General features: G+C 38.3%; 1 protein-coding gene across 1 annotated transcript; it reads right to left on the bottom strand.

Annotated features, from left to right (window-relative positions):
- Positions 1-13,332: 13,332 nt before the first annotated feature.
- On the bottom strand, positions 13,333-14,286 carry LOC101118610 (olfactory receptor 2T8-like). Its single transcript, XM_004009427.5, has one exon. The coding sequence runs from the start codon at positions 14,263-14,265 to the stop codon at positions 13,333-13,335; it is 933 nt and encodes a 310-aa protein (XP_004009476.4). The 5' UTR covers positions 14,266-14,286.
- Positions 14,287-21,500: the final 7,214 nt, after the last annotated feature.

Raw genomic sequence — 21,500 nt, 5'->3', positions numbered from 1 at the left:
TAGTCTTCAAATATTTATGTTTTTCCCGTTTTTCCTACTCAATTGCTTTCCAGTTTTATTCTGTCATGGGCAGAAAAAAAATGCTTGATATTTCTTTCATTTTAAATTTGTTAAGATTATTTTTTGTGACCCAGTTTGTATTCTATGCTGGAGAATCTTCCACTAGCATTTGAAAAGAATGTTTTGAAAAGTGAAAAGGAAAGTGAAAGTCTCTCAGTTGTGTCCAACTCTTTGTGACTCCTTGGACTATGCAGTCTGGAATTCTCCAGGCCAGAATACTGGAGTGGGTACCCATTCCCTTCTCCACAGGATCTTCCCAACCCAGGGATTAAACCCAGGTCTCCCTCTTTGGCAGGTGGATTGTTTACCAGCTGAGCCACCAGGCAAGCCCAAAAAGAATGTGTACTCTGCTATTTTTTTGGTTTTGTTTTTTAATGGAATTTTCTAAGTCCAATGGATCTAACGTGTCAATTTAAAACCACTTTTTCTATATTGATTTTTTTTTTTGGTCAGGGTGTTCATTCACTGATGTAAGTGGGGTATTAAATTTCCCTTCTATTATTATCAGTTTATCCCTTTATGTCTGTTAATAGTTGTTTATATATTTGCATGCCCCTATATATGTTCATGGGCTTTCCTGATGGCTCAGTGGTAAAGAATCCACCTGCCAGTTTAAGAGACATTGTTTCCATCCTTGGGTGGGAAAGATCCCCTGGAGAAGGAAATGGCAACCCACTCTTTGGTATTTCTGCTTGGGAAATCCAATGAACAGAGGAGCTTGGCATGTTACAGTCCTTGAAGTCACAAGAGTCAGACATGGCTTAGCAACTGAACAGCAACAATTTATGTGCATGTTGTTATTGTTCAGTCATCAGTCATGTCTGACACTTTATGACTCCATGGACTGCAGCATGCCAAGCTTTCCTGTCTCTATCTCTTACAGTTTGCCCAAGTTCATGACCATTGAATCACTGATGCCATCCAACCATCTCATCCTCTGTTATTGTCTTCTCCTGCCTTCAATCTTTCCCAGCATCAAAGTCTTTTCCAATGAATTGTCTCTTTGGATCAGGTGACCGAAATATTGGAGCTTCAGCATCAGTCCTTCCAATGAATATTCAGGGTTGATTTCCTTTACAATTGACTGTTTTGATCTCCTTGCTGTCCAAAGGACTCTCGGGAATCTTCTCCAGCACCACAGTTCAAAAGCACATTCTTCAGCGCTCTGCTTTTTTTATGATCCAACTCTCACATTCATACTTGACTACTGGAAAGATCATAGCCTTGATTGTATGGACCTTTTCCAACAAGGTGATGTCTTTGCTTTCTAATACACTGTGTATGTTCATCATAGCTTTCCTTCCAAAGAGCAGTCATCTAATTTCATGGCTGCAGTCGCCATCCACAGTGATTTTAGAGTTCAAGAAGAGGAAATCTGTCACTGCTTCCACCTGTATCCCTTCTATTTGCATGAAGTGATTACATCATATGCCAGTTCTTTTTTCTTTTTTTAAATATTCAGCTTTAACCTGACTTTTTCACCTCCTCTTTCACACTCATCAAGAGGCTCTTTAGTTCCTCTTTGCTTTTTGCCATTAGAGTGATATCTTCTGCATATCTGAGGTTGCTACTATTTCTCTTGGCAATCTTGATTCTAGCTTATAACTCATCCAGTCCAGTATTTCAAGTTATGTGCTCTACATTTAAGTTTAATAAACAGCTTGACAATATACAACCTTGTCATACTCCCTTCACAATTTTGAACCAGTCAGTTTTTCCACTTAAAGTTCTAACTTTCTTCTTGACGTGCATACAGGTTTCTCAGGAGGCAGGTAATATGGTCTGGTATTCCCATCTCTTGAAGAGTTCTCCACAGTTTGTTATGATCCACACAGTCAAAGGCTTTAGTGTGAAAAAGAAGTAGATGATTTTTGGTTCACTGATTCCTAAGATGTTGATGTTTATTTTTGCCATCTCCTGCCTGACCACATCCAATGACCAGTGACTATGACCAATGTATTCCCTTGGCCAATGACTATGACAAAGTGTGTGACTATGACCAATGACTATGACCAATGACAGTGTGTTCCTTTGACAAAACTCTGTTAGCCTTTGCCTTGCTTCATTTTATACTCCAGTGCCAACTTTTCCTGTTATTCTGGGTGTCTCTTGACTTCCTAGTTTTTCATTCCAATTCACTATGATGAAAAGGATGTTTTTTATTCTGTTATTTTTAGAAGGCCTTGTAGGTCTTCAAGGAAATGGTCAACTCCAGCTTCTTCAACATTGTTGGCTGAAGATTTTTGGTAGCTGCATGAATAGCTTTTTAGTAACTTGTTTTTAGTATGGGTATTTGATTACTGGGATGCTGAACGGTTTGCCTGGGAAATGAACCGGGTTTTTTTTTGTTGTTGTTGCTTTTGTCTTTGTTTTTTGAGATTGTGCCCAAGTAGTGCATTTTGCTTGCAGCATGCGGGATTTAGTTCTCTGACCAGGAATCGAAACCAAATCCTCTGCACTGGGAGCGTGGAGTCTTAGTCACTGCATTTAGGTATCTTTTTTGACTGTGAGGGCTACTTCATTTCTTCTAACAGATTAGTGCCATAGTATTAGATATAATGGCCATCTGAATTAAATTTGCCATTCCCGTCCATTTCAGTTCACTGATTCCTAGTATGTTGATGTTCAGTCTTGCCATCTCCTTCTTGACCACATCAAATTTACCTTGATTCATGGACCTCGCATTATAGATTCCTATGCAATATTATTCTTTACAACATTGGGCTTTGCTTTTTACTACCAGACATCTGCACAATCAGGGTTATTTCCCCTTTGACCCAACCACCTCATTCTTTCTGGAACTATCAATAGTTAGTAATTGCATCTGCTCTTTCTCAGTAGCCTATCAGGCACCTTCCAACCTTGGAGGCTCATCATCCAGGGTCATATCTTTTTTGCCTTTTCATACTGTTCATGAGGTTCTCCAGGCAAGAATACTGGAGTCATCTGTCATTTCCTCTTCCAGTGGATCACATTTTGTCAGAACCCTTCACTGTGTCCTGTTCATCTTGGGTGATCCTGCATAACAGGACTCTTAGCTTTATTGAATTACACAAGCCCTTCCACTATAACAAGGCTGTGATTCATGAAGGGGTTATGTACAATACCAAAATATTGTTTCCCTTAAAGATAGTGGTTGGTGCAAAAAAGAGTGAAATATATGGCTGGGAGATACTGGGCCACATCTAATAGAAGTTCTTAGCTTAAGTACTTTCTATGACCCTATTAATTTTACTGGCTCTATTGCTTGTATTCTACTTTATTACAATTGTTTGTATTACCAAATATGTGACTGAGTCTCTGATAAAAAGAATGATAATTAGGAGGGAGGGAAAGATGGCGGAGGAATAGGACGGGAAGATCACGTTCTCCCTCACAAATTCCTCAAAAGAACATTTCAACGCCGAGCAAACTCCGCAAAACAACTTCTGTAGGCTGGCAGAGGACATCAGGCAACCAGAAAAGCAGACCATTGTCTTCAAAATCAGGTAGGAAAAAATATAAAAGACGAAAAAGGAGACAAAGGAGGTGGGGAGGGAGCTCCGTCCCGGGAAGGGAAGCCCGTCCTGGGAAGGGAATTTTAAGAAGAGAGGTTTCCAAACACCAGGAAACACTCTCCCTGCCGAGTCTGTGGCGAGCCTTGGAAACACAGAGGGCAACATAACAGGAAGGAAAAATAGATAAATAATTAAAACCAAGGGATTACAAGCCCACCAGTAACTCCCCCAGCGGAAAAGCAGCACAGACGCCTGCATCCGCCATTGGGAAGTGGGGGCAGGGCAGGGACGCGCTGGAGGCGCGGGCTGCAGTGCTTTGTAAGAATCGGGCACGAACGCCCCACGCTCCACCAGAACGATCTAACTTGGGCTAGCAAACCCGACTGTGGGATAGCTACCACGCGAAAAGCTCGAACATAAGACACCGCCAGGACCCAGCACAGAACAAAGGACGGAACGGAAAAAGCCGGCTGCAGACCATTCCCCCGCCGGGGACAGGCAGCCAGAGCCGTAAGGACTGGAAAGGGCAACTGCAGACCCGGAGAGACTTTACTTACCTAACTGCAAGCAGGCTCCTTTGCTAAGACTTCTGGGGGTGCTGAACAGTCACAGTCTGCCTCACGGGGTGCGCCAGCGGTCCACCCAGAGAGCTGAGCGGCAGCGGCGGAAAAGGTGACAAGCCGCGGCAATTGCGCTCGCCAAACTCCTGAGCTACTCGGACCTGGGAAGGGCACAAAGCGCAGTCCCAGCCGCATTTGTGCCTCTGAGGGCTGCCTGAGGGCCGAACCTGAGCGGCTTGGACCGGGGAAGTGCACGCAGCCTAGGGCCGGCCCCAGACGGTTCCCGGCTGAGCATTGTAGAGCCGGAGCGGTTTGTGCGCCGCGAGAAAGGACAGGTCAAGCGGGGCAGAGATACTGTGTACACACGACAGGGCTATTTGCAGCATCCCCCCTCCCCACAGCGCGACTGAACTAGTGAGCCTAAAAACCAGCAAACAGAAGAAGTTAAACAGAGGGAACCACCTTGGAAGTGAGCCCACACGGCCCATAACATCAGAGAAGAGCCAGATATATTTTTAATTTTTAATATTTTTAAAATCATTCATTTTTTTTTGCCTTTTGCATTTTTTTCTTTTTTTCCGAGCTTTTTTTTTAATTGTTAAATCTTCTATTTCTCCTCTAATTTTTATTTCTATAACCTAGTATTACTATTTAAAAAAAAAAAAAAAGACTTTTTTTTTTTTTTTTTTTTAAGGCAAACACCATATATACTCTTTGGATGGTTGTTGGTGGTTTTTTTTTTTTTTTTTTTTTTAATAATTTTTTTTTCTTTCTTCCTTTTTCCTTCTGCTTTTCTTTAATATTGTATCTTTGAAAATCCAACCTCTACTCCAGATTTTTAATCTTTGTTGTCAATTTTGTACATTTAAAAACCCAAACTTCACTACCCAAGTTTACCTGAGAGCAAGATTACTGGCTTGTCCACTCTCTCCTCCTCTGGCCTCTCCTTTTTCTCCACCAGGTGGCTTCTGTCTCTTTTCTCCCCCATCTCTTCTCTATCCAACTCTGTGAATCTCTGTGTGTTCCAGACGGTAGAGAACACCTAAGGAACTGGTTACTGGCAGGATTTGTCTCTCTCCTACTCATTCCTCTCTCTTATCCTCCTGGTCACCTCTGTCTACTTCCTCCCTCTCCTCTTCCCCGTATAACTCTGTAAATACCTCTGAGCGGTCCAGACTATAGAGCGCACATAAGGAAGTGACTACTGGCTAGCTTGCTCTCTCCTCTCTTGATCTCACCACATCTCATTCCAGTTACTTCTAACTACCCCCTCCATCTTCTCTTCTCCTTGTAACTCAGTGAACCTCTCTGAGTGTCCTCAAGGTGGAGAAACTTTTCATCTTTAACCTAGATGTTTTATCATCAGTGCTGTATAGATGGAGAAGTCTAGAGGCTACTGTGAAAATAAAACTGAAAACCAGAAGCAGGAAGCTTAAACCCAAAGCCTGAAAACATTAGAGAACTCTTGAATTCAGGGAACATTAAGCAATAGGAGCTCATCAAAAGCCTTCATACCTACACTGAAACCAAGCTCCACCCAAGGGCCAACAAGTTCCAAAACAAGACATACCACGCAAATTCTCCAGCAACACAGGAACACTCCCTGAGCCTCAATATACAGGCAGCTCAAAATTATCCCAATACCTTTGATGTCTCATAACCCATTACGGGTCACTCCACTGCACTCCAGAGAGAAGAAACCCAGCTCCACCCACCAAAACTCCAACACAAGCCTCCCTAACCAGAAAACCTTGACAAGCCACTGATAGAACCCCACCCAAAGTGAGGAAGCTCCATAATAAAGAGAACTCCACAAATTACCAGAATATAAAAGGCCACCCCAAACGCAGCAATATAACCAAGATGAAGAGACAGAGGAATACTCAGCAGGTAAAGGAACAGGAGAGTTGCCCACCAAATCAAACAAAAGAGGAAGAAGTAGGGAATCTACCGGAGAAGGAATTCCGAATATTGATAGTGAAAATGATCCAAAATCTTGAAATCAAAATGGAAACACAGATAAATAGCCTAGAGACAAGGATTGAGAAGATGCAAGAAAGGTTTAACAAGGACCTAGAAGAAATAAAAAAGAGTCAAAATATAATGAATAACACAATAAATGAGATCAGAAACACTCTGGAGGCAACAAATAGCAGAATAACAGAGGCAGAAGATAGGATTAGTGAAATAGAAGATAGAATGGTAGAAATAAATGAATCAGAGAGGAAACAAGAAAAACGAATTAAAAGAAACGAGGACAATCTCAGAGACCTCCAGGACAATATGAAACGCTCCAACATTCGAATTATAGGAGTCCCAGAAGAAGAAGACAGAAAGAAAGATCATGAGAAAATCCTTGAGGAGATAATAGATGAAAACTTCCCTAAAATGGGGAAGGAAATAATCACCCAAGTCCAAGAAACACAGAGAGTCCCAAATAGGATAAACCCAAGGCGAAACACCCCAAGACACATATTAATCAAATTAACAAAGATCAAACACAAAGAACAAATATTAAAAGCAGCAAGGGAAAAACAACAAATAACACACAAGGGGATTCCTATAAGGATAACAGCTGTTCTGTCAATAGAAACTCTTCAGGCCAGGAGGGAATGGCAAGACATACTTAAAGTGATGAAAGACAATAACCTACAGCCCAGATTACTGTACCCAGCAAGGATCTCATTCAAATACGAAGGAGAAATCAAAAGCTTTACAGACAAGCAAAAGCTGAGAGAATTCAGCACCACCAAACCAGCTCTCCAACAAATTCTAAAGGATATCCTCTAGACAGGAAACACGAAAGGGTGTATAAACCCGAACCCAAAACAATAAAGTAAATGGCAACGGGATCATACTTATCAATAATTACCTTAAACGTAAAATGGGTTGAACGCCCCAACCAAAAGACAAAGACTGGCCGAATGGATACAAAAACAAGACCCCTCTATATGCTGCTTACAAGAGACCCACCTCAAAACAAGGGACACATACAGACTGAAAGTGAAGGGCTGGAAAAGATATACCACGCAAATAGAGACCAAAAGAAAGCAGGAGTGGCAATACTCATATCCGATAAAATAGACTTTAAAACAAAGGCTGTGAAAAGAGACAAAGAAGGCCACTACATAATGATCAAAGGAACAATCCATGAAGAAGATATAACAATTATAAATATATATGCACCCAACATAGGAGCACCGCAATATGTAAGACAAATGCTAACAAGTATGAAAGGGGAAATCAACAATAACACAATAATAGTGGGAGACTTTAATACCCCACTCACACCTATGGACAGATCAACTAAACAGAAAATTAACAAAGAAACGCAAACTTTAAATGATACATTAGATCAGTTAGACCTAATTGATATCTATAGGACATTTCACCCCAAAACAATGAATTTCACCTTTTTTTCAAGTGCTCATGGAACCTTCTCCAGGATAGATCACATCCTGGGCCATAAATCTAAACTTGATAAATTCAAAAAAATCGAAATCATTCCAAGCATCTTTTCTGACCATAATGCATTAAGATTAGATCTCAATTACAGAAGAAAAACTATTAAAAATTCCAACATATGGAGGTTGAACAACACACTTCTGAATAACCAACAAATCACAGAAGAAATCAAAAAAGAAATCAAAATATGCATAGAAACTAATGAAAATGAAAACACAACAACCCAAAACCTGTGGGACACTATGAAAGCAGTGCTAAGAGGAAAGTTCATAACAATACAGGCATACCTCAAGAAACAAGAAAAAAGTCAAATAAACAACCTAACTCTACAACTAAAGCAACTAGAAAAGGAAGAGTTGGAGAACCCCAGAGTGAGTAGAAGGAAAGAAATCTTAAAAATTAGGGCAGAAATAAATGCAAAAGAAACAAAAGAGACCATAGCAAAAATCAACAAAGCCAAAAGCTGGTTCTTTGAAAGGATAAATAAAATTGACAAACCATTAGCCAGACTCATCAAGAAGCAAAGAGAGAAAAATCAAATCAATAAAATTAGAAATGAAATGGAGAGATCACAACAGACAACACAGAAATACAAAGGATCATAAGAGACTACTATCAGCAGTTGTATGCCAATAAAATGGACAACGTGGAAGAAATGGACAAATTCTTAGAAAAGTACAATTTTCCAAAACTGAACCAGGAAGAAATCGAAAATCTTAACAGACCCATCACAAGCACGGAAATTGATACTGTAATCAGAAATCTTCCAGCAAACAAAAGCCCAGGTCCAGATGGCTTCACAGCTGAATTCTACCAAAAATTTCGAGAAGAGCTAACACCTATCCTACTCAAACTCTTCCAGAAAATTGCAGAGGAAGGTAAACTTCCAAACTCATTCTATGAGGCCACCATCACCCTAATACCAAAACCTGACAAAGATGTCACAAAAAAGAAAACTACAGGCCAATATCTCTGATGAACATAGATGCAAAATCCTCAACAAAATTCTAGCAATCAGAATCCAACAACACATTAAAAGATTATACACCATGACCAAGTGGGCTTTATCCCAGGGATGCAAGGATTCTTCAATATCCGCAAATCAATCAATGTAATTCACCACATTAACAAATTGAAAAATAAAAACCATATGATTATCTCAATAGATGCAGAGAAGGCCTTTGACAAAATTCAACATCCATTTATGATAAAAACTCTCCAGAAAGCAGGAATAGAAGGAACATACCTCAACATAATAAAAGCTATCTATGACAAACCCACAGCAAACATTATCCTCAATGGTGAAAAATTGAAAGCATTTCCCTAAAGTCAGGAACAAGACAAGGGTGTCCACTTTCACCGCTACTATTCAACATAGTTCTGGAAGTTTTGGCCACAGCAATCAGAGCAGAAAAAGAAATAAAAGGAATCCAAATTGGAAAAGAAGAAGTAAAACTCTCACTGTTTGCAGATGACATGATCCTCTACATGGAAAACCCTAAAGACTCCACCAGAAAATTACTAGAGATCATCAATGAATATAGTAAAGTTGCAGGATATAAAATCAACACACAGAAATCCCTTGCATTCCTATACACGAATAATGAGAAAGTAGAAAAAGAAATTAAGGAAACAATTCCATTCATCATTGCAACGAAAAGAATAAAATACTTAGGAATATATCTACCTAAAGAAACTAAAGACCTATATATAGAAAACTATAAAACACTGATGAAAGAAATCAAAGAGGACACTAATAGATGGAGAAATATACCATGTTCATGGATTGGAAGAATCAATATAGTGAAAATGAGTATACTACCCAAAGCAATTTACAAATTCAATGCAATCCCTATCAAGCTACCAGCCACATTTTTCACAGAACTAGAACAAATCATTTCAAGATTTGTATGGAAATACAAAAAACCTCGAATAGCCAAAGCAATCTTGAGAAAGAAGAATGGAACTGGAGGAATCAACTTGCCTGACTTCAGGCTCTACTACAAAGCCACAGTCATCAAGACAGTATGGTACTGGCACAAAGACAGACATATAGATCAATGGAACAAAATAGAAAGCCCAGAGATAAATCCACACACATATGGACACCTTATCTTTGACAAAGGAGGCAAGAATATACAATGGAGTAAAGACAATCTCTTTAACAAGTGGTGCTGGGAAAACTGGTCAACCACTTGTAAAAGAATGAAACTAGATCACTTTCTAACACCGCACACAAAAATAAACTCAAAATGGATTAAAGATCTAAATGTAAGATCAGAAACTATAAAACTCCTAGAGGAGAACATAGGCAAAACACTCTCAGACATAAATCACAGCAGGATCCTCTATGATCCACCTCCCAGAATTCTGGAAATAAAAGCAAAAATAAACAAATGGGATCTAATTAAAATTAAAAGCTTCTGCACAACAAAGGAAAATATAAGCAAGGTGAAAAGACAGCCTTCTGAATGGGAGAAAATAATAGCAAATGAAGCAACTGACAAACAACTAATCTCAAAAATATACAAGCAACTTCTGCAGCTCAACTCCAGAAAAATAAACGACCCAATCAAAAAATGGGCCAAAGAACTAAATAGACATTTCTCCAAAGAAGACATACGGATGGCTAACAAACACATGAAAAGATGCTCAACATCACTCATTATTAGAGAAATGCAAATCAAAACCACAATGAGGTACCACTTCACACCAGTCAGAATGGCTGCGATCCAAAAATCTGCAAGCAATAAATGCTGGAGAGGGTGTGGAGAAAAGGGAACCCTCCTACACTGTTGGTGGGAATGCAAACTAGTACAGCCACTATGGAAAACAGTGTGGAGATTCCTTAAAAAATTGCAAATAGAACTACCTTATGACCCAGCAATCCCACTTCTGGGCATACACACCGAGGAAACCAGAATTGAAAGAGACACGTGTACCCCAATGTTCATCGCAGCACTGTTTGTAATAGCCAGGACATGGAAACAACCTAGATGTCCATCAGCAGATGAATGGATAAGAAAGCTGTGGTACATATACACAATGGAGTATTACTCAGCCGTTAAAAAGAATTCATTTGAATCAGTTCTGATGAGATGGATGAAACTGGAGCCGATTATACAGAGTGAAGTAAGCCAGAAAGAAAAACACCAATACAGTATACTAACACATATATATGGAATTTAGGAAGATGGCAATGACGACCCTGTATGCAAGACAGGGAAAGAGACACAGATGTGTATAACGGACTTTTGGACTCTGAGGGAGAGGGAGAGGGTGGGATGATTTGGGAGAATGACATTCTAACATGTATACTATCATGTGAATTGAATCGCCAGTCTATGTCTGACGCAGGATGCAGCATGCTTGGGGCTGGTGCATGGGGATGACCCAGAAAGATGTTATGGGGAGGGAGGTGGGAGGGGGGTTCATGTTTGGGAATGCATGTAAGAATTAAAGATTTTAAAATTTAAAAAATAAAAAACTAAAAAAAAAAAAAAAAAAAAAAAAAAGTATTTTATTAGTACAGGGAAATGACCCCTAATGTAAAGAAGGTAAGAATATTTAAACTGGGGTTAGATCATTCTAGCTCCCTTGTATTTTCCACTGTTGAAATAAAATACCAACTGAAAGGTAACACCAACTGCTTAATCAGTGGGTATGTTTCACTGAGGAAATCAAATTGCTTTCTAGGGTTTCTGGCAGAAAAATTCTATGGTTCTAAATTTCACTTAGTACTTAATACTGACATCTAGAGTAGAGCCCAATTCAGGGAACTACACCCAGTCTCCTGGAATAAACCATAATAGAAAAGAGTATAAAAAAAAAAAAAAAGAATGATAATTAGTGGCTTGATACAATTGATCAAATATATGGTTGTATATGATCAATGATTGTAATATTGTAAATCTAAATATAGAAAGAAGCAACAGAGAGAACCATTTCCTGAACCATAACATAAGAGGAAGATAAGAAGTCCAGAAGCTTTTGACTACACTGTTAAAAGAGCCTAATCCAGTAAAAACTCACTGAGTGACCTATCAAAAAAATCCTCAGCTGATCTGGGCATAAGAATTCCTACCACAGTGAGAAAAACTGGTCAAAAAATGCCTTCCCAAATTTGGTCAAAGTAAAACTAAAAGGGAGGAGATTATAAAATGAATAAATTTTCTCACCATCCCATTGTAAAAGTCATTAACCACTGCAGTTGCTGACCTAAATACACCCTGAAAAGAATTCAGGGTGAAGATCAGGATGTGGAATCTTGAGCTTGTAGAAAACTGATAGAACTGCCCCTCAGATTTGTTTCAGGAAAAAAACTTATGAACTGAATTTTTGCCTCTTCCTATACATAGAAAAGAACTAAAACCATTATCTAAAATATCTATCCATTGCAAATAACATTTAACCATCTACCAAAATGTGATATGATTTTATTTAAAAATTCCAAATATTCTTACAAACATCATGTGTCATCTATCAGTAAACAATAAAGTTGTGTTTCCTTTAGAAATTTCAAAATGTTATTTTCTTTTTATTTCAAAGACTGAATGAACCATTAAAAAAAGAAGAATATAAATAGGCTATAAGCTAATGCAAAATTCTGCAGCATAATTACACATTAGGGAAATACAAATTAAAACCAAATGAGTTACATAAATAAGATAGACGAAAAGGTTAGTATTAATAATACCCGACTGTGGCCAGTTTGGAGCAACTGCTGCTCATGTGCTCTGATGGCAAGAGTTTAAAATCAAATATCCACACTAAAAACAAGTTACTAAAAAGCTATTCATGCAGCTACCAAAAATAAACACATATGGTCATAGACAGAAAAGGATAATAGCAGTTTTAGTCATAACAATTCCACACTGAAAATATAGTCCAGTTATCTATCAACAAAATAGTACATAAGTAAATGGTGATACATACTAATAAGAAAGTACTACTTAGCAAAGAAAACTAAAATGCTCATAGTGTAAAGTTGTATAGGAATATTTAAAAATATAGCAGCTAAAAGAAAGGCTTAAGATATAAGAAAAATACCTACTGCACAGTTTCATTGATATTAAATTCTAGTATAGATTAAGCTAATTGATAGAGATATGAATCAGACCAGTATTTGTTTCTGGGTTGAGTGGGTGTTCTTTGGAAGGAATGATGCTAAAGCTGAAACTCCAATACTTTGGCCACCCATGCGAAGAGTTGACTCATTGGAAAAGACTCTGATGCTGGGAGGGATTGGGGGCAGGAGAAAAAGGGGACGACAGAGGATGAGATGGCTGGATGGCATCACCGACTCGATGGACGTGAGTTTGAGTGAACTCCGGGAGTTGGTGATGGACAGGGAGGTCTAGAGTCGCAAAGAGTTGGACATGACTGAGCAACTGAACTATTGAAACTAGTTGAAAGTTAGCCTAAACATGTGAGTATTCTAGGGTTCATAAGTTATACCTCAATTAAAAAAAAAAACTTCAATATTGCTTGATTATTTGTTCTTTCAATAAATATTTATTGTGAGGAGGGATATAGAAACATTTTAATAAAGATTTGTGATCAACAGATTTTTAATAACCAGTAATATAACTCATTGATGACAGTAAAGAATCCAAAGCTACAAGTCTATCTCCATTTCAAAGTACAACAGAAATAAGAGTTACAGATACAATGTGTATGTAACTTCTCTCAAGGAAATCTTGTATAATCACTTTGCAGAGCCTTGAACTCTAGGGTAAATCAACATAATCTTATTCATAGGCAACACATCTATTCATACACTTTTGCAGAGCTCCCTTGACCTCACTGTTCCTCAGACTATAGATGAGGGGGTTCAGCACAGGGGTGAAGATAGTATAGTACACTGACACAACCTTATTGTAGTTAGCTGACCTATAGGATTTAGGTCTCATGTAGGTAAAAATGGCAGCTCCAAAAAAGAGTCCCACCACAGACAGGTGTGAGGAACAAGTGGCAAAAGCCTTCTTGCGGGCTTCATTAGAATGCATCTGGAGAACAGCAGCAAGGATGAGACTATAGGAAATCAAGATGAGGGAAATGGGGATCAGGAGCATTAACACGCAGCAGATGTACATGACATACTCAAAGACAGAAGTGTCAGCACACGCCAAACGCACAAGAGTGGGGGCCTCACAAAAGAAGTGATCGATCTCATGTGTGTTGCAAAATGAGAAGTTCAGGGTAGCAGCAGCCTGCATGAGTCCATCAGCTGCTCCAAGGAACCAAGACCCCAAAATCATACTGAGGCATAATTTCCAACTCATAAGGACTGGGTATCTCAGTGGATGGCAAATAGCGACATAGCGGTCATAGGACATGGCTGCTAAGAGGAAGCACTCGCCCCCACCTAAAGTGAGGAAGAAGAAGATCTGGAACCCACAGCCAGCAGGGGAGATGAACATCCTGCAGGTCAAATAGTCAATGGCCATTTTGGGCACAATGGTGGAAATCAGCATCAGGTCCATGAGAGAGAGTTGGCTCAGTAGGATATACATGGGCCTGTGGAGATGGGGGTCCAGGAGAATCAGGAGAAGCATGAGAGCATTGCCAACTAGGGAGGTGAAGGCAATTATAAGAACCAACACAAAAAGAAATTGGTGGGCTCCTGTGTAGTTAAAGAGACCTAGGAGAATGAAATCTGCAGTGATATTCCAGTTTTCCATGATTTCAAACAATAGTGATGCTGCAAATGGAGAAATAAATGATAATTACATATAAATAACACACTAAAATCTATTGAAACACACTAAAATCCAATAATTTGTGATACTGATTAAACTTTAAAGGCATTTTTACTTTCAAAATAAGAGGACTTATATTTTTATGCCTACATCATGGAAGAACTGAGTCTGCAAATGGAAACATAATTTCCAGTTGTTAGTGCATTTACTTCAAATTTGCCAAGCTATATATTGAAATCAATAATGATCTTCTTACAATATTTCAACCCAAAGTAACCCTATAATACTAAATGCAAACTTTCATAACTGAAAGGGCATTTTGCATACAGAGAAGTTTTACCTGCAAAGTCACATAAACACAAACTTTACTGCATAAAGAAAAATATATAAATAAAGCTTCTTATTTCTTTACGTAAGTTCAGGCACTCAGTCGTGTCTGACTCTTTGCAACCCAATGGACTGCAGCATGCCAGGCTTCTCTGTCAATCACCAACTCCCAGAGCTTGATCAAACTCATGTTTTTATGTAAACACAGAGCTAAATTAATTTTTCCTTAAGTTTCAGGAGGATCTAAGTTCTTAAAAGTATTTCTATCTATGAAATCCTGGAACCAAAACTGTTCTATTAATAGCTAGTTGAATAAATGCAACAATAACTGCAGGAGTAAGAATGCTAATTCAGCTTCAAAGATAGCTATGATTCGATGGTTACATGGCAGATGGAGTCCACTTCTTTCATGGTTACTCCTTTTACCCCTACCTTTTATATCCATCCCATACTAGACTGCTTGGAGAAAGTTATTGTAAAAAGCTCATTCAATCCTTTATTCTGTTGCTTGAGCGTCATCATTGTACTGGCAGCATTACACTGAAGGGTTTTAGCCAGTTGTTTTAAAGTTGAATATCATGAAAATGCATTTTCTATTCATCAAACGTATTTCATTTTCCAAAGCTTAGTGATCTGCACACTGTTATATCTCTAATAATCAGTCTGAACCATGAATAACTATATGAAATCCTAACTATAGCCTTCAGTATCATTCTTCTGAAGGCCCTCAAACTAACCCAGGTTATATTTTTATATTGAAGTCTTATTTTTCATTGTTTTCATTACTTTCATTGTTCAAGGTTGATAGAACTTTAAAATTGTTTACAATTTAGTGGGTAACTCAGTGACTGCATGGTGTTTGGCAAGTTTCTAAAATTAACTTAAGTATGCTATCAATACAGTGGAATTAAGTACTTCCATACACATTAAAGGATGCTTACTCCTTGGAAGGAAAGTTATGACCAACCTAGATAGCATATTCAAAAGCAGAGACATTACTTTGCCAACAAAGGTCCGCCTAGTCAAGGCTATGGTTTTCCAGTAGTCATGTATGGATGTGAGAGTTGGACTGTTGCTTCCCCTCCATTTTTGTATATAGGTACAATTGATTTAATGGGATTTTTTTGTTAACACATGTGTATGTCTATGCATGCTCATTTGTATCCAATTCTTTGTGTTCCCATGAACCGTAGCCTACCAGGGTCCTCTGTCAGTGAAATTTTCCAGTCAAGAATATTGGAGTGGATTGCCATTTCCATCTCCAGGTAATCTTCTCATTTCAGGGGTCAAATCCAGGTCTATTGCATCTCCTGCTTTGGCAGGAAGGTTCTTTACCAGCTAAGCCAACAGTGAAGCCCTCAAACATGGTAATTATTTTTAATTTTGTAAAGATAAATATATATACTATAAATATTTTAAACTTTGTGCTTGATTTTTTCTTATATCATTCAAGAAAGTTTTTATGTTTTTAGATAATAAATATAGCTTTCCTGAATTTTCATTTTACAAAGTACATTTTCTTATAATGATGCTACTTGTATTGAAATACATTATCAAATATGAGATCATTAACTCCTAACTTTACAATGGACATAAGTGATATAGCTATGCATTTTATTTTTAGGTTTAATAAGTATAAACACAAGCAGTCATCATGAATATAAATGATCAGTCAGCATGATAATAGTGTTCAGATGATTTTATGGGAAGGTAAAGGTCAACAGTCGGAGAAGGCAATGGCAATCCACTCCAATACTCTTACCTGGAAAATCCCATGGATGAAGGAGCCTGGTAGGCTTCAGCTCATGGGGTCGCTAAGAGTCGGCCACGACTGAGTGACTTTACTTTCACTTTTCACTTTAATGCTTTGGAGAAGGAAATGGCAACCCACTCCAGTGTTCTTGCCTGGAGAATCCCAGGGACAGGAGAGTCTATGGGGTCTATGGGGTCGCACAGAGTTGGACACGACTGAAGCGACTTGGCAGCAGCAGCAAAGGTCAACAGTGTCAGACTTTATTTTTTGGGGCTCCAAAATCACTGCAGATGGTGAAATTAAAATTAAATTAATTTCACTGCCATGAAATTTAAAGACGCTTACTCCTTGGAAGAAAAGTTATAACCAACCTAGATAGTATATTCAAAAGCAGAGACATTACTTTGCCAACAAAGGTCCGTCTAGTCAAGGCTGTTTTTCCTGTGGTCATGTATGGATGTGAGAGTTGGACTGTGAAGAAGGCTGAGTGCCGAAGAATTGATGCTTTTGAACCATGATGTTGGTGAAGATTCTTGAGAGTCCCTTGGACTGCAAGCAGATCTAACCAATTCATTCTGAAGGAGATCAGCCCTGGGATTTCTTTGGAAGGAATGATGCCAAAGGTGAAACTCCAGTACTTTGGCCACCTCATGCGAAGACTTGACTCATTGGAAAAGACTCTGATGCTGCGAGGGATTGGGGGCAGGAGAGAAGGGGACGACTGATTCGGTGGACACAAGCCTGAGTGAACTCCGGGAGTTGGTGATGGACAGGGAAGCCTGGCGTACTGCGATTCATGGGGTCGCAAAGAGTCGGACACGACTGAGTGACTGAACTGAACTGAAAGGTCAACTAACTGTGTCAATTAAATAAAATGAGTAGCAAATTATTTTATTTCCTAAGATGTGATAGTGTTTTGTTATTTGTTTAATTAAAATCCTATCTTTTCATATTTCTAAATGAAATTAGTTGCCACTATTTAGAACACCTGTGACATGTGTGAAGTGTGCACTCAATTGTACCTGACTCTGAGACCCCATAAACTGTAGTCCATCAGGCTCCTCTGTCCTTGGGATTTTTCAGGCAAGAATACTGGAGTGGGTTGTCATTTCCTACTCCAGGGGATTTTCCTGACCTAAGGATTAAAACCCTCGTCTTTGTCTCTCCTGAATTGGCAGGCTGGTTCTTTACCAGCTGACCCACCAGCGAAGTCCCCAGAATGCCCCTATGCAAGCAGCATTCTGAAGGATAATTTTTAACAAAATTGACTATGGCATCACAATATTGTGAAATTTTAAGTGAGGACTTAACTCATCTTAACTCATCAATACAAATAAAATATTTACATTGATATTAAGTGCAAGTATAAAAGCTTACTTCTACCTAGTATAGGAATAGAAATACTTATACTCTAAAATAAATGCTTTCTTCTTTTGTCACATGGTTTGATGCTGGAAAATTTCTGTCATTTCTTCTGTCTTTATAGTCCTTCATTTAGAATGGAGCTAAAATTGTGATATTTTTGCTTTAAATCACAAACACATCTCTTTTACTATAGTAGCAGGTATAATCTCTTTTATTTTCTCATAGAGTAGTCACAGAATATTTAAAATTGCCTATAATTTTTTTCTATATTTTTCTAATCCTTTTTGCCTTAACATTAAAACTGTAAATTCCATCCCATCCCCCCCCACCCCCGAATTTTGAGAGGATTTATTAATCTAGTCTGCAAAAAATAAAGCAGCAACAACCAAATCAAATGTGGAATTGGTAGGTTATTGCAAGTGTTTTTACCTGATGACTGTGTCAGGTAACATGTTTTAGTTCTTCAGATTGTAGAATAGACAATTAATTGGATTTTATTTGTAAAAGTATAGAGAAAATAATATGACTATGGACTTTCAATAATTCAAATTTCATAAGCATATCTGATAAATATTTAGAGATTAATATCACTTACTCATATAAGATATAAAGTATGAACTCCAATAGTCTGGATCTGCATCCTATCTGAGTGGCATCCTCCTAATGTTCCTCTCTGAGTGGAAGAAGGCTTTTCTAGTCTTGCAGCACCAAACTTACTCAATAATACTCATCTGCAGTGACCTATTAAGGGTTCTGGCCTATTGCCATTTTTCTAAATTTACTATCCCATTAATACGTCAGAGCTGCATAAGTATGACTCTTTGGATGCTGAAGCTGTTTACTTTTCAAGGATTTTAGAGATCAATAAACATCCCTATATGCTTTCAAAATAATAAAGAAATCATTACAACAAAAAAAGTAAAATATAAATAAGCCTGGAAAGAGATTGATCTGATCCTAGTATTACCTGTTTAAACTTTAATAAGGGAGGAAGTTTAAAGAGTGTGTTATTGAAAGACAGGGTTTGGTCAAATTCAGTAGTTACGTTTATAAAGTCTAAGGAAGGGAGAAAAGCCCAGATTTTAGTTGTCAAGATTATTGGAATCAGTGAACTAAAATGGATGGGAAAGGGCAAATTTAATTCAGATGACCATTACATCTACTACTGTGGGCAAAAATTGCTTATAAGAAATGGAGTAGCCCAAATAGTCAGCAAGAGAGTCTGTAATGGAGTACTTGGGTGAAATCTCAAAAATGGCAGAATGATCTTGTTTCATTGCTGGGGCAATATATAGTAATCCAAGTCTATGTCCCAACCACTAATGCTGAAGAAGCTGAAGTTGAATGGTTCAGTGAAGACCTACAGACCATCATAGGTGACTGGAATGCAAAAGTAAGAAGTCAAGAAATACATGAAATAACAGGCAAGTTTGACTTTGGAGTACAAAATGAAGCAGGGAAAAGGCTAACGAGAGTTTAGACATGAGGATGCACTCATCATAGCAAACACCCTCTTTCAACAATACAAGAGATGACTCTACACATGGATATCACCAGATGGTAAATACTGAAATTATATTGATTATATTCTTTGCAGCTGAAGATGGAGAAGCTCTATACAGTCAGCAAAAAACAAGACTGGAAGCTGACTGTAACTCAGATCATGAACCCCTTATTGCAAAATTCAGACTTAAATTGAAGAAAGTACAGAAAACAACCAGGCCATTCAAGTGTGACCTAAATGAAATCCCATATGATTATACAGTGGACATGACAAATAGATTCAAGGGATTAAATCTGATAGACTGAGTGCCAGAAGAACTATGGACAGAGTTTCATAACATTGTATAACAGGTGGTGATCAAAGCCATCCACAAAGAAAAAGAAACGCAAAAAGGCAAAATGGTTGTCTGAGGAGGCCTTACAAATAGCTGAGAAAAGAAAGGGTGAAAGGCAAAGTTGAATAGAAAAGATATACCCATCTGAATGTGGAGTTCCAATGAAGAGCAAAGAGAGATAAGAGAGTCTTCGTAAGTCATCTTCTTAAATGAACAATGCAAAGAAACAGAGGAAAACAATAGAATGGGAAAAACTAGAGTTCTCTTCAAGAAAATTAGAGATAGCAAGGGAATATTTCCTGCAAAAATGGGTACAATATAAGACAAAAATTGTATGGACCTAACAGAAGTAGAAGAAATAAGAGGAGGTGGCAAGAATACACAGAAGAACTATACAAAAAGATCTAGTGACCCAGATAACCACGATGGTGTAATCACTCACCTAGAGCCAGACAGCCTGGACTATGAAGTCAAGAGGACCTTAGGAAGCATCACAATGGACAAAGTTAGCAGAGGTGATGGAATTCCAGCTGAGTTATTTCAAATCTTAAAAGATGACATTGTTAAAGCACTGCATTCCCACCAACAGTGCAAGAGGGTTCCCTTCTCCACACCCTCTCCAGCATTTATTGCTTGTAGACTTTTGGATCACAGCCATTCTGACTGGTGTGAAATGGTACCTCATTGTGGTTTTGATTTGCATTTCTCTGGTAATGAGTGATGTTGAGCATATTTTCATGTGTTTGTTAGCCATCTGTATGTTTTCTTTGGAGAAATGTCTATTTAGTTCTTTGGCCCATTTTTTGATTGGGTCGTTTATTTTTCTGGAATTGAGCTGTAGGAGTTGCTTGTGTATTTTTGAGATTAGTTTTTGTCAGTTGCTTCATTTGCTATTATTTTCTCCCATTCTGAAGGCTGTCTATTCACCTTGCTCATAGTTTCCTTTGTTGTGCAGAAGCTTTTAAGTTTAATTAGGTCCCATTTGTTTATTTTTGCTTTTATTTCCAGTATTCTGGGAGGTGGGTCATAGAGGATCCTGCTGTGAGGTATGTCGGGGAGTGTCTTGCCAATGTTTTCCTCTAGGAGTTTTATAGTTTCTGGTCTTACGTTTAGAGCTTTATTCCAATATGTCTGCAAAAATGGAAAACTCAGCAGTGGGCCCAGGGCTGGAAAAGGCCTATTTTCATTCTGATCCCGAAAAAGGGTAATGTCAAAGAATGTTCATACAACTTCACCATAGCACTTATTTCACATGTTAGCAAGATAATGCTCAAAATCCTTTAAGCTAGGCTTCAAGAGTACATGAAACAAGAACTTCCAGATATACAGGCTGAATTTTAAAATGGCAGAACAAGAGATTAAATTGCACACAACCATTGGATCATAGGAAAAGCAAGAGAATTCTAGGAAAATATCTACTTCTGCTTCATTGATTATGCTAAAGCCTTCATGTGGATCACAACAAACTGGAATATTCTTAAAGAGACCAGAATAACAGATCACCTTACCTGCCCTCTGAGAAACCTGTATGCAGTCAAGAAGCAAGAATTAGAACCGGACATGGAACAATAGCCTGATTCAAAACTGGGAAAGGAGTACATCAAGGCACTGTGTCACTGTAGGATTCCATGATCTTAGTTTTCTGAATGTTGAGTTTTAAGACAGCTTTTTCACTCTCCTGTTTCAGAGTACATCATGCAAAATGCTGGGTGAATGAAGCACAAGCTGGAATCAAGATTGCCATGAGAAATATAAATAACTTCAGATATGCAGATGATACCACCCTTATGCAGAAATCAAAGAGGAACTAAAAAGCCTCTTGATGAAAATGAAAGAGGAGAGTGAAAAAGCTGGCTTAAAATTCAACATTCTAAAAACTAAGATCTTAGCATCCAGTCCTATCACTTCATGGCAAATATATGGCGAAACAATGG

The sequence above is a fragment of the Ovis aries genome, chromosome 5, assembly GCF_016772045.2.
Source record: "Ovis aries strain OAR_USU_Benz2616 breed Rambouillet chromosome 5, ARS-UI_Ramb_v3.0, whole genome shotgun sequence".
In the NCBI taxonomy this organism is placed as follows: domain Eukaryota; kingdom Metazoa; phylum Chordata; class Mammalia; order Artiodactyla; family Bovidae; genus Ovis; species Ovis aries.
Note: the sequence above shows the minus strand (reverse complement) of the source record. Positions and strands in the feature narration are given on the sequence as shown.